Genomic DNA, 16,969 nt, shown 5'->3' with positions numbered 1-16,969 from the left:
CTAGTTGCTTGAAGAAAAGGCAATCTGAAATTGCAATGCCATGGCAAGCACCATTATAAGTATGGAACCAGATGACTCATTTTGATGAACCATATAACTCTTATTATTCCACAAAATAGGGTGTCACGTCCAATTCCTATACAGGGTCATGCACACTAGAGCAGAATACATCCTGACACTCATTTTATGCTGCATCCATGGCTAGGGTAATAGCAATCCATTACCTCTCTCACTAGCATGTAATGTTTTTAACATATAACAGGCAACCCTATCATGCTGTATATAATGAATAGGGTATATGACAGCATAAGTTGCAAATAGACAACGTTTACTTGCATTTGGATACTCCAACCATCTGCAATAGTTTCTCTTACTGCTTATAAGATAAATAATTCAAATATCAGTTGAGTGACAGGAGACAACCACTATGCAAAGATATTAACTGCCAAGATCCATTCTTCTGTTGACAATGTGGTTTCACCTGTTAACCTGTGAAACAGAGACATGTACTATAATTCCACAGTAGAGCTGGTAATATTTACGAAACAAACTATGGCTCTTGCCCAATGATATCTAACCTGCTTAAGAATACTCACATTCCAAGAATCATTTCTGGAAGAGACATGAGGATCAACAATGTATGGAGTACGCTGAACATGATTTTTCAAGAGAGGAAGCCTAGCAGGTACATAGTCATCGTCACTGTCATAGTAGCTTGCACAGTCTGGACCAAGAGCCCTGATAATTATGGCCAGGAAGATGGATAATGCCTGGATATAGAGGTAAAATATTTGCCATTAGCAATAATTAAATGAATTAAAACCCTTTGATTCTAAATAATCATTGTAATGAAGTTGGTTAACTACAGGAATGAAACACAAATAAATAGCTTCAGAGATAAGTTGATGGTTTCTTCTTAAGGCAGTAAAGCAGTGATACTAGTGATGTTTAGCATTTGTTTGTAGAAAGTGAAACTTTAGAAGCATAACAGGCTACGTCCAGGAGATGGTTGACACTTAGAAATGCTTGAAAAGAATGAGACAAAATGGAAAATATATGTTAAATAGAAGTTTACATTAGTAAATCGAGCAGGCATATAGAGAATCATAGATACTTCTGCAGTTCAGCACTTAGAAGAATTTGACAGACGGTCAGCAGAAAGGAAGAAAAAATAGATCAACCGATCATGCGACCAGGACATGTTATCACGAGTTATCAGAACACAGATTCTTCTGTCTCTAGAAACCGATGACTTTTTGCAAAGTATTATTTTGTACTAGAAATTTTTCTCCAGATGGCTACCGCATCAGGGAATAAGAATTAACAAAACAGTTCATGTGTCAAGGCAACAGACTAAATAAATGGTTCACATCTACATCATTGATCTTATCGGACTCCATCACCTGGAATTAGATATGCTTTTAATGAGCTATATACAAAAACTAGAGCCAAATCCTCGAGTAAAAATTTTCTTTCAGTCACAAAGAAAAGATATTTGCAGCAATCTTTGACTGAGACCTAAAAATTTTCTCAGTCACAAACAAAAGATATTTGTAGCATTCGTTGACTGAGAACCAAATATTCATAAAGAATTCAAAAAGCAACAACAATAGGTCTTGACGCTTCAGTTATGCAGTATAAACATTCAATAAAGGGTATGTCTGAAAAAGAAGAAATAGAAGGCATATATTTCATTAAAAACAATTATATTTGCCACATGCACATGCATGTACTAGTATGAACAACACACCTGTGCAGCAATAATCACCAAGCCTACCCATTTGCACATCTCAAAGTTTCTTTTTACAAAATTCTTGAAATCATTCAGTCTCCCAGTTGGATCCTCCGGGAAATCCTGTCAAAAGACCGCGGCCAATTGAAAACATCAATAACATCAAGCATCCATCACAGTTAAAGATTATAGGAATCAAATACATCAGGAGAAAGGTACCTCTTCCCAGTCTTTGTTCAGAAATACATCTGCAGTAATTGCAGCCTCCAGCATGACAAGCAAAAAGACTAACACCATGTACTAAACACCCGTTTAAGGATAAAAAGTTTATACCATATCTTTACATCAATTTCATGTTTAAAGAAATGAAAATTGAATCTTGTATAACATTTTGAAACCATACAATGCCTATTTGAATGCTGTAGCAACATTATGGTAGCATAATCACCAATTGCTTCCAGCGATGCATGTATCTAGAAAAGAAAGGTGAAGATAGATGATAACAGAGACTATGTGGCAAATAAGGTTCTATCGCTTTAAAATCTTTGATATAGTGAGTAACAAATTTCCATTAAGCAGTGAAAGTGGTACAGTCTGATGGCATGTTAGTATATGTTATATTGCCAATTGTTTTATAGAAAAAGTGAATATCAAAGAGAGAAACTCAGATCAGACAAGTGATATGGCTGTGAACCTCATTGAGTATATCATGAAATCCCACATAACTTGGTCTACTTCTAATAACATTGACAACTAGATCTAATCATATGTTTAGATGTGTCAAACTTCTGATCTAACATTCCATTTATGAATAAAACATCCAATTCTGAATTCCTTTTAATCGATTATATAACAAATAAACACAGCTCTAAGGGAAAGAGCATTTACACCAAAAGGAGCATCATATACTTTGTTTCTCTCCCTCGGAATTTAAAGACAAAATTTAAAACTATCTCAACAAACAAGCTGCAAAGTAAAGCTACTTGCAGTAGTTAAATTACCTGCAGTTCTGTTCATTAAATTCAGATCATGTAGATGCAATCCTAAATTCATTAGCATCATCCAATATTTGTTGCATACTTTGCCACATAGGGAGAGTTGGCCTTGGTGCAATGGCAAGGTCGCTCCATTATGACCTGGATGTCAGGGTCTAAACATGGAAACATCTTTTCCACATGCAGGGGTAAGGCTGCATACATATGATCCTCCCCAGATCCGAAAGTGGCAAGAGCCTCATGAACTGGTGCCTTTTTATTTTTTGTTTTTATTTTACATTGCCAAACAGGATTCCAGTTCAACTCATATACAGATCATTCCTAATGATCATTTAAAATTTTAAAACTCAATATATAACAAACATGCAACCAAGCTCTCTGCCCTGATTTCTCAACTTACTTAAATCAACTAAATGAGGAAGTGAAAATAAAGTTAAAATTCGTTTGGAAACCTATTCTTTTTAGTTAAAGCAGATATCATGGTTACCCAAAAAAACCTATACTGCAATTTTTTCCATGGCCACTTGATTTTCTAGCGTGTAATGCAAGTGGACCTTGCATGAGTTTATTATCATATAATATCCATGCATGAAATAATAAACACAATTAAAAATATGATTCTTCTCAATGATAAAAACAAAGATAAAGCTAAATCTTATGGTCTATTCGAAGTACATTCAAGTTAAACAACAGAAGGATTTCAAATTAACTCACAGAAAAAAGGATACACAAGAAAGGCAATGACCATTAGCTGTTTCTGCAGCAACATGGCCAGAGCAAGTTATCAAGCAAAAAGTTACTCCAAGACCTAGAAAAGTATAAATGAACCTGCAAGTTTATAAATAACCAGCTAAGAGAAAAATCACAAGTAAATGCATAGTAGGAATAAAAAAGATTATGTAATGCTTGACAATGCATGTCAAATTTTAAATACTGGCAAACAGAGAATAATTATGTCCACTATCATGAAAAGGCAATAAACTTGAGGTGACTTATACAAGCACGACGTATTCACCCCCTTCACAAGAATAGACTTGCATAGGTATAGCAATATAAGAAATATTGAGCTTTAATAGTAGTAATCCACTGTCTAGTGTAGTCATAATTAGAGTTTGCATCTCCCAAGGAGGCTATTTTTCTTACAAAATATTAGCTGATAAAGAAAGTTAAACAAACAATAATGGAAGAATGATGCTCAGACGACAGAAATGACTGGCATAAGAACCAGAAAAAAGTAAACATCACCCAAAACATAAGATCATATCCCAAAAGCTCTCCTACTATAACCAGAAAAATAGTCTCTATCCTATAGAGAGAGTTGAAAGAAATTTGACCATGGTTTTTGCATTTCTCACTAGCATTATATTGCATAGGTAAATATCATTATTTAGTGACAAAATCGAGGAGAATGTAATTTCCTTAACATATAAACAGCAGTAAATCATAAACCTCTGCTTAATATTTATAAGGACTAGTGATCTCCATGGAAAATGAAAGGCTATCATGACATTTAAAAAAAAAGGATGCTTCTCTTCATCAACCATCAATGGAATTGTATATCAACCACTTAGTCTCCAAAAAAGTTGCCAACTTCATACATGCAAACAAATTGAAGCATATCACTGAAATTGTAAGATGATCCTCGGTGAATCAGTTTCAAATCAAAGTTCCCATAAGACAGCTTCTCCTACTTCAAAATGATAACCTGGGTGTCATATCGTTATCTTCCTTTCCTATGTAAAGAACATATTGGTTTTCTAGAAGGATTAAAACCAAAGGTAAAAAAAAATAATTTACAAGCACATAACAAAATTCATGTTCCCCATAGCAGAAGTTGCTCAGAGGGCAAAGCTCCCAGCTGAATATAGTTCATACAAGGGTATGTATTGGCATGTAAAGGCACCACATTCCAGTCTTCTGATGGACAACATAGTTATTGAACATTTTCACAAGACAATCACCAGAGTGAGTTTGGAATATACATGATTCCTCCATTTAACTGAGAACACATGATCAATCACCTTAGTGATTTATGTTCCATATATATATATAAGATAACCATATCATCATCATCCTCTGTATGAGGACAGATATGGACATCTATTATCTACCATATCACAAAGAAAATGCTCAATCCTAACGGGGAAGATGGAACATAATATAAACGGGGCCACATACATTTTCCTATTAGTCATAACTAGAAGGCTCGCCACTGCCCTCCAACAAGCAGGATTCAACAGATTATCTTGGAAAATAAGAATTTTCATAAATGAATTACATTGAAAATGTAGCAAGAGAAGCTGCACTAAGAATGTCTACGACAGAGAGCAAGAGGAAAGGGGGAAAGAGGGAAGCCACAAAAAGTTTATCCAAGTAGAGAAACAGGCAGATTGGAGTTCCTCTAGGTGAACTGCAATTACTCAGAAACAAATAACTTAATGCACATAAAATACTTGATCTCATTTTGATATGGCCTACCTATCTGATGTTATTCGAGGGCAAAGTCATTCCAAATGATTCTTTAAAGAGAACAAAGAGAAAAAGAAATCTACTTTTTAATAGAATCAGAGGCAAAAAAGTTGTTTCCCTGCAATCAAGAACCATCAGAAACACCTCCTTTCCCCTGATTAAAAGGTAAGTTATTTATTCCTCCCTTAACAAGAGGCCCCACCCAAATCCATATAATATGAACTGACTCAAAGTAACATATACATAAGTCCACTTCCAGATCCATTTTATTCGAAAGCAAACCAGACTCTAATTTCCAACCCAAATCAATCACTAAAAAAAAAGTATATAGCCAACATAATAAATCGAGAAAGCTAACTACTAAATCTTCTTTTCAAGTAGGCATTATTTTTAATCGCAGAACACAAATAAATTCCTAAAAGGGACAACAGGAAGGAATATTAAATGCTTTGGTCGAGAAACTAAGAAGCAAGCGAAGAGAGAGGAGAGGGGGAGGAGAGAAACCATGGAGGGGTGGAATCGGGTCCGGCGGCCCAGAAGGTACCGACCTGCCGGAACCAAACCCTGATCATCCAAAAAGAGTAGAGGATCATCCCCATCCCCACCAATCCAATCACCGAATTCACCAGCTTCAGCAGCGATTGCAGGCAACTCCTCACCATTCTCCCCATCCTTCCCACCTCCTCCTCCGATCCCTACAACAGAATGAGAAAAAATATCAAAATCAAATTCTTAACAAAAAAATGGAAGAAAATCAGATGAACAAGGTGATATCTACCAACAAGTTTCTTCTATATATATAAGAGATAGAATTAAAGCCAAACCTAAGCCAAAAATGGAAGAACAAGCTAATATTTACCAAAACTTCTTCTTTCTATATGTAAAAAGCTAAATAGAAAGCCAGCACCAGCAACAAAGCTCAATTTTTAAGCAAAAAATCGAATAGAATCAGCCAGAATCAGACGAAAATCAGAAGAGCAAGGCGGAAATTACCGAAATTTCTTCTTTCTATATCTAAAAAGAAGAAGACTAAGGACAGGAGAAGGGGAATCCAGGAGAAGGGATCCAAGGGCACGCTGGCTTGGCCGCCACCTCCGATGCCAGAAAAGAAGAAGAAAGTTCGCACACGCTATTGGTACACATGGCCTGGATTTTTAACGCGTGGACGCAGAACCCAAGCTTCGCTGTTGAAGGTTTGTCCATGCTCTTGGCTGGGGCCATGGCTGACAGGGACAGCTCCTCTGTCTCCTGCTCATCACTGTTCATCCATGTTGTTGATATTTAACGGCTGTGATTGACGAAGACCGTTTTTTCTGTAGGATCTTGATCATTCGATGCGGAGACATGCTTTGAGTACTTATACAAAATTAAAAAATTTAAATAATATTTTTTGATTAGTTTTTTAGATGAAATATAGAAATGGTGTCACGGATCTAATTTATAATTTATATGAACTAAAAAATATTACAATACAAATTTATTAGGACCGACAAACAATACATGATGCTTATAATTAAATTTGAATATATTTAACCATTGAAACACAGCTTTGTTGGAAACATGGATAAGTGATAGTATGGGCTCAATTGGTTTACCTAAGAAATCTTATGCCATAAGGCAATAGAGCCTTTCTTGAAACGAGTGAGCTTTTTTTAGTTTACCCACTGGTAGGGTGGGGGCCCAGTGGGGGCTACTACGCAGGGGTGGGCTTGTCCCTTCCTCCTTCTTTCCTTTTTTTACTAGCAAAAAAAAAAAAAAATAGGATCGCCAAAATAATCTTACATCATTGATAATTTTTTTCCAAAGTAATTTGATCTCTAATAATCTAAAATCATTGTATTTGGTATTATATATTTCAATAATTACAAATTTCCAAATATCCACGAGTAATCTATTTAGAATTCCATGAAAATCCAAAATCATCGACTATATAATACCAAAACTATTCTTATTATATTCCATTAAAATATATTTATTAATTATATAAAATATATTTTAATAAAATATTAATATATTTATTAATATATTTCATAAAAATAAACTTATTAATTGTATTAAAAAAATATATTAATTATTATTATAGAATTAATATTTATACTTTAATATATTATTATTGTTTGGTACTAATATTTATTTTTATTAAGAAAATAGGGAAACAGAAGCAATATGTTAAATAGTTTTATAATATAAATACATAGTAAAATAACATGTTTCCATTATAATTTAAAATTATACTTGAATAATGATAGGACAACAATATGATTATTATAACACAATATTTGTCATAGATACAATATATGTATATGTAATATAAATATAATATATTTTATATTGATATATTAATAGTATATTGGCATACCATTTTTTCTGGACTAAGAGATTTTCTTGTCTCCAAATTTGAGCTCAATACCGGCCCTAAGATGATCTTGGATGCCCAACCTTGAGAATGAATTTTTCTCATAGAGAGACCGTATGTGTAAGTTGGACTACATTCTTTGAGCTAACTTTATGAAAAAGAAGCTAATAATTTTAAAAATCAATGATACGCTATCAGAATTTAAAATCTAAACCATTAAATATGATTAACACTGCAACTAATACCTAGAAACAAAAATTCATATATAGCTGAATAGCCTCTAACCTATACATTAAGTTGGTATAGAAATGGAATAGTATTTATAGTGCTAACTGATTTGGATTTTGATAGCTAATCATTGATTTACAAATGCTAGTTTCTTTTCAAGGAGTTAAAGTATACCGTCCAACTCAGCTCATATATATACACACAGACACGCATATACGCGAAAGTCTCCATGAAGTACCCTGGCAAGCCCCATTGCTGATGCTTTACCATGAATGCTAGTTCCATTACCCGAGGTTTCAACAAAATAAATTTGTGAACCTTTCAAGGATGGCCCGTGATAAGTTGATGATTTGAATATGTTAAAAATATTTTATCTAGAAACTACTATATTTTTATTTTACAAAAATATTATGAAAAAATAATTTACTAAAATAAAATTAGAAGTTTGAAAAATTTGCCTAGATCGAAATGTGTGATATACATTACCCTAAGAACATAATTTGCCTCCTACGTGCAGGTCTGCAGCGATCTCATCCTCCAAATACAACAACCCGACTTAGCTTGATCCTCCTCTAACGAGCACGATGACTAAGCAGATTTGGCCTAACCATCTTCTTTAAATGCTTAGAAAAGAAAAAAAATAAAAACAAAAAGTTGAAAAATGGAAAAACTCTCTTTATGTAGAAAAAACTCTCGAAAGACATAGTGCCGGTAAAAGAGGAAGATTAGATTGATTTTCAAAGACACGTCAGGTTTCGAAAAAGAAACCAAGAAGCAGAGACCCCAATAAGATTCCCATTTTCTTCTGCCCGATAAATATGCTATTTCCAAATACAGAATCAAATGCCCCCCAGCTAGAAAAATCAGTCTTTTGTATGACTGGCTACCGAAGATAAATTAGGATAAACTGATAAAATTAATTGGAAAATACTCAGAAAATATCTAGTCAGAAATTCAAGTTGCAGAAGGATGCAGCGAAATCAGAGATTGCTTATCATGTCACTAGGTAATTGCATTTTACCATGACCAGACCACTTGTCATCCCAAAGTTGGACACAAACATCCTTTCAGTTTCTAAAATGCTTGGGTGAATAAGGCGACAAAATTTCCCATTTTCAATCATCTCACTAAACAGATAAAAGTTGTCAATCAAGGGGCAGACCTCAACAAGATTCCCATTTTCTTCTGCCCAATAAATATGCTATGTCCAAATTAAAGAATCAAATGTTCCCCTGCTAGAAAAATCAGTCTTTGTATGACTGGTTACCGAAGATAAATTAGGATAAACTCACAAAATTAATTGGAATAAACTCAGAAAATATCTAATCAAAAATTCAAGTTTGCAGAAGGATGTAGCGAAATCGGAGATTGCATATCACCTCACTAGGTAATTGCATTTTACCATGACCAGACCACTTGCCATCCCACCGTTGGACAGAAACATCCATTCAGTTTCCTGAATGCTTGGGTGAATAATGCGACAAAATTTCCCACAATGAAACAACAATTTGGAAGAAAAGAAACCAATGGGGTTTGGGTGATCTTCTGGTTGACACCAATATCCACCACGCACTCTGGTAGAAGGTTCTGGGAACTAGATGTTGGCACTTCCATACTATTTCTCAAAACAATGTAATAGAAAAATTGATGTTACAATTCAATCAAATAAAGAATTTGAGTCAATTATACAGTTGAGATTAATAACGCTACAAATATAAATAAGAATAACATCAATCATTGAAATCCAAGTACATCCTATAGGCATTTCTTTCTGGAGAATAGTAACACTCAATAAACTCATCAATTTGAAAGCCAATCTTATTGTAGAGAGAAACTGCAGGAGTTCTCATAGGATCAACATGAAGGCAAATTCGTTGAACTTTCCTTGTTCTACATTTTTGAATAGCTGCTTTCAACAAAGCTTCTCCATGACCCTGCCTTCTATGATTTTCCTTCACTATATAAGACCAACATGAAAATTAGGACACTTAGGATGGACACGAAAATTACAACACTTACTCCAAATATAAGCTGTAACCAAACAAATGATGTCTGAGAATAAAACAGCAGATTTCTTATGCATGGAAACAAATGAGAACATAATCTCTATCTAAACCCTCTAGCTCCCCTCCTTTCCTATTTCTGATCAGTTTGCGTCAAAACTGTTCCAGTAATAACAACAGTTCACTCACAAAAGTACAAATGTTGGAAGGTCATTTGGATTTCTGGGTGACTAATAAGGATGACCATCATTGGATTTAGTGCCCCATCACCACTCACACAAGCATAAAAACCAAAATTAAGCACCTTGCAAATTATTTTGTGAGAATTAATCATATGTCAATATTTAACCATATTGATCATAGTTCAAACTTTGTCCAAAGCAGGAGAGCTGAAATTTTAGTGGTTTTTTTATTGAAAAGGAATGTTAATGTTTTGAACTGCTCTTGATCCCATATTTTTGTTAGAACATAAAGTATTTGATTGAATATAGTACATCATAACTGAAACATTTATGTAAGTAGACCCTGTCTCAATCATCTAAAACTAATGGAACCAGATAAAACTGCTCATGAGGCCTAAGGACCGTTTTCAGTCCATATCAGCTGGAATACGTCAGATCCTGGATTAACAAGCTCCAAAACTAATATTCTACACCTTGATTGTGATGGTTTCTCCACGGTTTACATAAAACATGGGCTAAGATTAAGTGTCAGCAGGAGATAGTGAGCACTTGGAATCAACTTACAATTAAAGAGCATTTTGATTGGGTGCATTTGGCCCATATAGACCCTAAATTGTGTCATAAGAAAAAGACAACAGGTCGTGGTGTCTAGTTGTTCACTTGGTGCCCTTCTGATTTTAGTGTTCACTGAAGCCTGAAAGATTAGAGGTATTTAAGTTACCATCACTTTCCAAAAAAACTAACTACCCATTCTTACTATCTGAAGCATGGATCAGAGGAAAGAGGAGGGAATAATTGAGAAATGGTAACAGCAACCATCACTATCAACTGCATCGCAACTACCATCTTTTAGATCCTCGTTTGCCAATTATCCTACTAAATCTACCTTCGGCTAGCATAGCTCTTCCCCTTGTTTTAGACCCTCGAAAAAACAAGTGCATCTCACCTTACCACATCCCTCCTCCCATTGTTCCAGATGCCCATACCATCTCGACACTTTGTCTTTAAGCAACTCCAATGCCTTCCCTGACATGCTATTCCTCATCTACTCTGCCTAAATTTACCATGACTCTATGAGGCATCTGAAAATTCTCATTTTAGCTCTTTTTTATTACAAGTGTACAATGTGAAATTTGTCTAGCTTAAATTACCCAATAATTCAGCTGCCAGGCAATTAAAAGACTTGCTAGAACTCATCTTAGAAGTAGAGAAACAAGTTAGTACAAACTGTCTGAGTTAGTTGACTCAGTCAAGCTCTTAAAGATTCAAAGAAATGATGATTAGCCAAAAGGATAGATAGGATGACCCAGTAAGTGGCCTATCTGAGTTGATCTGACCAAGTCACATGTCTGTCTGGCAAGTATACCAGCCAGGGATTCAGGACTAGCTACGTCCCAATCTGTCTTGACCATCCTGGATCAAACCGATGAGAGATTTGGGTCCTGGCTACAGGATCCTGGATCTACGATGACAAAGGTGTCTTAGTCTATCCTGGTTGGTACCAGCCAGGACCCACTGAGTCAATGGCTAGGTCAGCTCGTACCAACTAGGATAGAGCTGGTATCTGGTGAAAAAAAAAAAGAGCCTGAGGCTCTGCCTCCTGTTTTCTAATAAAAGAGAGAGAGAGGGGGGGGGGGGGAGAGAGAGAGAGAGAGAGAGAGAGAGAGGGGAGAGAGAAAGGAGGGGATACGAAGAACCTAAGGTACTCGTTTTTAAACAAAGCAGTTGTGCCAATACCATTAGTGGTGGCATTAACCCATCATTGGTTTAAAAACCCACCTTAATCCTAAAATATGACAAAAAAAACTCTAGAAACCTTCTAAACATTCACTAGAAACAACAGACAACAAAAATAAAAATTAAAAACTGATGGTCCAGTGATTCACGAAGATGCTAAACTATCCTTGTTGTTAGGATGACCCCGCCCCGACCGATATGGGTTTAAATACCAGGAATCTACAGAGTTGGCAATAGTAAAATGGTCAACTATATAATCTGTGGTTATGGCAACCAGTAGTCAAACATTGTGAACTGTGACTAACAGTTTTTTATTTATGACAAACCATAATCATCTATGTTCAAATGTGGTGAAAAGTTTTAAAAAAAGATCAAGCATTCTTTTACTTCTGAAAGTGATATCAGGTTTTTTAACTTACATCACTTCTGAAAGGTGGGAGGCAAAACTTAAACTTCCTTGACTTACATCCAATCCAAAACGCAGACTTCTTAATTGACATTCGTGACTTCTAATTCCACTTTCATAAAACTGAACGGACCCTTTAGGGTGCTTATCACTTGGATCAAGTTAGATATTTGAATCCAACAAAATTAGGTCATGGAAGGTGTTTGGGTTAAGATACTATAATGGGATAACTGTGGCACAGACTTTCTTCCTTGAAGTTGTTTAGTAATAACAAGAAGTCAATGACAGTATATCTACAAAAAAAAAAACACTGAGTTTACATTCATATACATCAATACCAATCTCAAAAAAAACTGTTGTGTACAGGAATATCTCAAGATAAGGCAAATCGAAAACCTTTCCCTCAAGGATATTTTGCTGGAGGAAAAATGCTGTCATCAACTAAAACATTTAATAAGCAGTTTTGTTTTTCTAGATCTACAAATGTAGCAAATAAATATGTTGTCACATGGACAGATTGACTCCAAAATTAGCCATAGCAATAGGGCAATGATTTTTTTTAAAAAAAAAACATTAAGTAACATATTGTTCTTAAAACTGGTTTAAGATATTATAAAAATGTAGTCCTGAACATACATAATATCATATGGTTGATTGTAAGTTGTAACTAGTGTATGCACATCAAGGCATACATGTTCTAAACTTCTAATCATATAATAGTTGGGAAAATAATTTTTCTTTGGGCAGATTTTTTGATATTTTTCACCAGAATTGTGGCAGTTTGCTAAACATGGGTAAATAGCAGGTATGAATACAGTATTTTGACTAACTACAGTAAATGGCATTCAGATTAGTTGTTCAATAAAATTGATCAGAAAATACTTACAAAAAACTTATCCATATCATCTTTTACATTTGTTTAATTTACTATTAATTTGTAATTTAAAATGATAAAATCTATGAATGTACCCACAATACTGGCACAGGCTCTTGATTATAAGCTGAAGTAAATTGTTGTCCAAGACCAATACACTCTTAATTGTGTTTAAAGGGTTGGGAGATAGAAAAAGTGTGTAGATTGGATTAGTAAGCAATGCAAAAAGAAAGTTATATACCATACTCATCTTATATCACAAAAATATAATGAACAATCTGATCAAGTATTATCTAAAGCAACAAAAATGTTGTGATTACTACTGATGAGATAGAGATGGCTCACTTGATTATATCATCTTCATAAATTCACTTTATTTTAGATATCCATAATTTTACAGTGGTATATGGTCGATAAAAAGCTATAGAATGCCACATGTTGTAAATTGTTGTATATTAGGAGAACGTATATATATAAGTGGTCTCCGACCTTTTATATCACGCTTTGAGGGCATTGAAGAGATCTATTACATAACAGGAAAACAGTAAGGTAATGTCATCTCATCCAATATTATTAAGCCAGATTACTATCTACAAATTTTAGAAAGTTAGCTTATGATGGAGTCCTCTTTGGTTGAGTATGTAGTCTAAGCTCTGAGATGACAGTACTTTTTAATGAAGCAATGGTGTATGGTCTTTAAAGGATGCAACTATAATAGATTAACACTGCCCATGGATTTGATGCATAAGTAAGATAATCTCATCGATAAACAAAATTATGCATCTCAATCTCTTTTTTTTTTTTTTTTTGAAAAGAGACGATAAAAATCAAAAATTTGAAAACAAAACACTTCTAGAATTGCAGCATCGATGATGAGCATCAAATTAGCTCAACAAAGATTTCAAATTGAAAGCAAGTAAGAATCAGATCAATATAGACTTTCTAAGATGGGTTTGCTTCAGTTCGAACTACAGGTTATACCCTTCAATCATAATCGTACTGATTGTTACTCTGTCTCCATGCATATAACTGTCCTAGTGTCATTGTCACAAAGATATCAACCACTTCATTTTTTTAAGATAAGATCAACCACTCCATAGTCCATATCTACTCTTGGACTCCTACAATCTTAATATATGTCACCCAACAATCATCCGTTCTAATATGATGAAAACATTACACCAAACAAAATGAAATAATGGTAACTCGGTTGAAGGAACAAGACCAAGCAAAATTCTAAGTTCCACAAAACTTTTTAAATTAACAATCAAACAATGCTTTCCGGGCCACCCCTTTTTTCCCTTTCATAGAAAATTCCGTATTACTTTTTAATGAATCAAGAACAAGATTCTCAGATTACAAAAACAGCTAAGTACCAACTTAAGAAGCACACATAGTATTTTTATTTTAGGCCAGAAATAATCCCAAAAAAAAAATCATTGATTAACCAAAAAATCCACAAAAAAAGATCACGAGGAATCCAAGGTCGAGTGCTCACCCGCGAGTTTGGTGATGGAGGCACATAGAGAAGAGATCCACGAGTACATGACGTACCCCACGATCTCTTCCTCTCCTTTTCCTTTTCCTATCTTAAGGTACAGCAGACCACTGTTCTTCTTCCTTACTTCCTCGAGGAATGATCTCGCGAGAGACTCGTGCTTGGGGAAAATCTTTCTTTCTAATCTCGCGATCTCCTCCACCACCTCTACAGATTCAGAATCTCTGCGAAAATCTAAGTCTGAGATTACGCCCGCCATCCCGTCCAACGCTAACCGAACAGATAACTCCTCTCAACCAGTGCCTCAACTTCTCTAAACACCCTCAATCGCCCCCCGTTCCCTCTCCCTCAAACCCTCAATCGCCTAGCCAAGATACGTCAGAGAATCCCAAACCTACTCTTCTTCCGCCTCTTCGAATCGGATTCCATTAAAAAAACACGAACATCGCCTCTCTTTTTTCTCCGTTTCCTTCTCCTCAACACTCCAAGCCGCAGCTCGATTCCTCCTCCTTTTATCCAAACCACTCGAACGGAAGATAAAAAGAGTTTAGGAGAGCAAAAGAGAGAGAAACGACACAGAGGCGCGCCCTAACCGTACCAACCGGGCCCTATTTATGGTAGGGGTAAAACCTTGAAATAAGATAAATAAACAAATCATTTCTTCATATTTTCGCTCCACTTACGGTAAAGACACTGAAAAATTGGATACTTTTTATTATATTAGCGTGCTAAAATATACGATAAAGGATCTAATTATGAATATATCTAATTGATTATAAATATTATAGGGTGATATATATTGTAATTATAATATATTATATTATAAAAAAATGACTAGGTTATTATAAACTAGTTATAATGATGCACGTAGCTTTACATTTTAACAAATTTATTTTTAGTCTAAAGTTGAAAAGGATCTGAAAATGATTACCTTTGTTCTATGATATAATATCTTACCTTGATCTCTTGGTTCAAAAATACCTCTTTCTCTCCACTTCAAAGTTTAACAAACTAAATTTATAAAGAATATTAGTTTTATTTATATATTCTTCAATTTGTAAACTCTTGGCATATGACATCTTATTCTGTAACTTAGGAAGATTGAAAGAATAAAAAGTAATTGCATGTAAAAACATATTTAGATGTTTATACTCGACTTTAAGTAAAGTACATATTTTCATTTTGAATCGATCATTGTTATATAGTTGACCATTAAATATTCATTTCTATTATTTAATTTTTATAGTATATATTGGATGTTTCATCAATAATTTTTTGAAAGTAGAAAAACTAAAAAAACATCCTTACCTTCCCATGACTAGGGTACTCCTGGTATTTTATTGAGAACAGGTTGCCAAATTAGTTGCCAATCATGGAGCTTGGACTTAACCTTGACGAACTTAGCTATGGATTTGGCGAGGTGGCAGAAGTCAAATTGATCCATAGGGTTGGAGATGAAGTGGTGGTGGGGGTCAGCATGGCAGAGATGGGATGCCGAAGAAGGAGAAGGAGGTCTAACATTTTTAGAACTTGTTGACATAGCAGAAGACATAGTTGAATATAATGTTATGGCGAGAAAGGAGAAGGAGATGAGACGACCTCATAGAGGAAGGTAAAGAAGGTGGAGGTCGAGCTTCGAGTGGAGTAGGCCTATACACAGGGTGGTCCGTCCGACTTGCTCACGACAAGCCTGTCCTGGTCATTTTTTTTTTAAATAGTAGGGTGTTATGATTAAATTATAGGTTTTGTTGATATCTAACTTAATAGGAGAAAATCTAGAACATTGGAGTAGTTATTGTTGAGTTTTGAAGATAATATTAATATTTTAATTAATCATATTTAACGTATTTTAAGCATTTTTAATATTTTTATAAATTGAAAAAATATTTAGGAAGCTCAAAATCCGAGTAAGGAATAGGCTTGGGTTTCAAAAATAGCTCAAAGGTTGGGCTAGACTGTGTGGAAGAAGATAAGTAGGGGTGGCAGATTTGGGTGGGGGTGAGGAAGCAAGCAGCCAAGTGTTCCCTGTGATCGAGGTGGATCTAGTCAGAGGGGGATTACGCTTGGAGGACTTCTAGCTCCGCCATTTGGTCATGGATGGTGGGAGAAGTAGCGGAGGAGATGGAGATGACAATGGAGAAGGTGAAGAGGAGGAGGAGGTTTCGAGAATCCATTTAGAGGGCATTTGGAATGGGACAATGACCTCAAAGTCAAGGGCGGTATGGGTGGAGATGATGAGATTATTATATTTTATGACTTTATAGCATTCCTACTTGGCAGTACAGCCTTATAAATATGCAAAATAGCAACTATATAAGAGTATTTATATAATTTTATATATTTAGAAGTGTATATATGTAAAAAAAAAATTATTTAAAACTTGCTGGGATATTCTTATAGGTTTGGGCTGAAAATTCTATAGGAATCGATTTTATTGGCTTTCTATCTTGTATTTTCTAAGAGCCCGTTTAAACTCAGCCCAAATCCCA

General features: G+C 34.9%; 2 protein-coding genes across 5 annotated transcripts; both read right to left on the bottom strand.

Annotated features, from left to right (window-relative positions):
- Positions 1 to 79: 79 nt before the first annotated feature.
- LOC103719194 (Tetraspanin family protein) lies at positions 80 to 6,372 on the bottom strand. 4 transcript variants are annotated; one of them, XM_008808317.4, is made up of 7 exons: positions 6,190 to 6,372; positions 5,701 to 5,891; positions 3,456 to 3,555; positions 1,952 to 2,032; positions 1,751 to 1,855; positions 579 to 770; positions 80 to 489 (listed from the first exon to the last, which is right to left on the bottom strand). In XM_008808317.4, the coding sequence occupies exons 2-7, from the start codon at positions 5,865 to 5,867 to the stop codon at positions 478 to 480; spliced, it is 657 nt and encodes a 218-aa protein (XP_008806539.2). In that variant the 5' UTR covers positions 5,868 to 5,891; positions 6,190 to 6,372; the 3' UTR covers positions 80 to 477. The 4 variants fall into 4 exon arrangements, with proteins under 4 accessions (XP_008806539.2, XP_008806541.2, XP_038979671.1 ...); XM_008808319.4 differs by having other exon boundaries at positions 597 to 770; XM_039123743.2 differs by having other exon boundaries at positions 6,056 to 6,227.
- Positions 6,373 to 9,365: 2,993 nt separating this feature from the next.
- On the bottom strand, positions 9,366 to 15,073 carry LOC103719195 (Acyl-CoA N-acyltransferases (NAT) superfamily protein). Its single transcript, XM_008808320.5, has 2 exons — positions 14,481 to 15,073; positions 9,366 to 9,737 (listed from the first exon to the last, which is right to left on the bottom strand). The coding sequence occupies exons 1-2, from the start codon at positions 14,737 to 14,739 to the stop codon at positions 9,511 to 9,513; spliced, it is 486 nt and encodes a 161-aa protein (XP_008806542.1). The 5' UTR covers positions 14,740 to 15,073; the 3' UTR covers positions 9,366 to 9,510.
- Positions 15,074 to 16,969: the final 1,896 nt, after the last annotated feature.

This window comes from Phoenix dactylifera, chromosome 3, assembly GCF_051530095.1.
Source record: "Phoenix dactylifera cultivar Ajwa chromosome 3, Ajwa_hap1_PhDact_Kaust_v1.1, whole genome shotgun sequence".
NCBI classification, from domain to species: Eukaryota; Viridiplantae; Streptophyta; class Magnoliopsida; order Arecales; family Arecaceae; genus Phoenix; species Phoenix dactylifera.
This window is presented reverse-complemented; position numbering and strand designations above follow the sequence as displayed.

What these genes read in the sequence shown, in the direction of transcription:
- LOC103719194 (XM_008808317.4), bottom strand. Translation starts at nt 5,867, where the DNA reads ATGGGGAGAATGGTGAGGAGTTGCCTGCAATCGCTGCTGAAGCTGGTG. An exon ending in CCCGATTCCACCCCTCCATG is followed by an intron (nt 3,556 to 5,700) that starts GTTTCTCTCCTC and finishes ATAAACTTGCAG; the next exon opens with GTTCATTTATACTTTTCTAG. An exon ending in ATGGTCATTGCCTTTCTTGT is followed by an intron (nt 2,033 to 3,455) that starts GTATCCTTTTTT and finishes ACGGGTGTTTAG; the next exon opens with TACATGGTGTTAGTCTTTTT.
- LOC103719195 (XM_008808320.5), bottom strand. Translation starts at nt 14,739, where the DNA reads ATGGCGGGCGTAATCTCAGACTTAGATTTTCGCAGAGATTCTGAATCT. An exon ending in CTCCATCACCAAACTCGCGG is followed by an intron (nt 9,738 to 14,480) that starts GTGAGCACTCGA and finishes GGTCTTATATAG; the next exon opens with TGAAGGAAAATCATAGAAGG.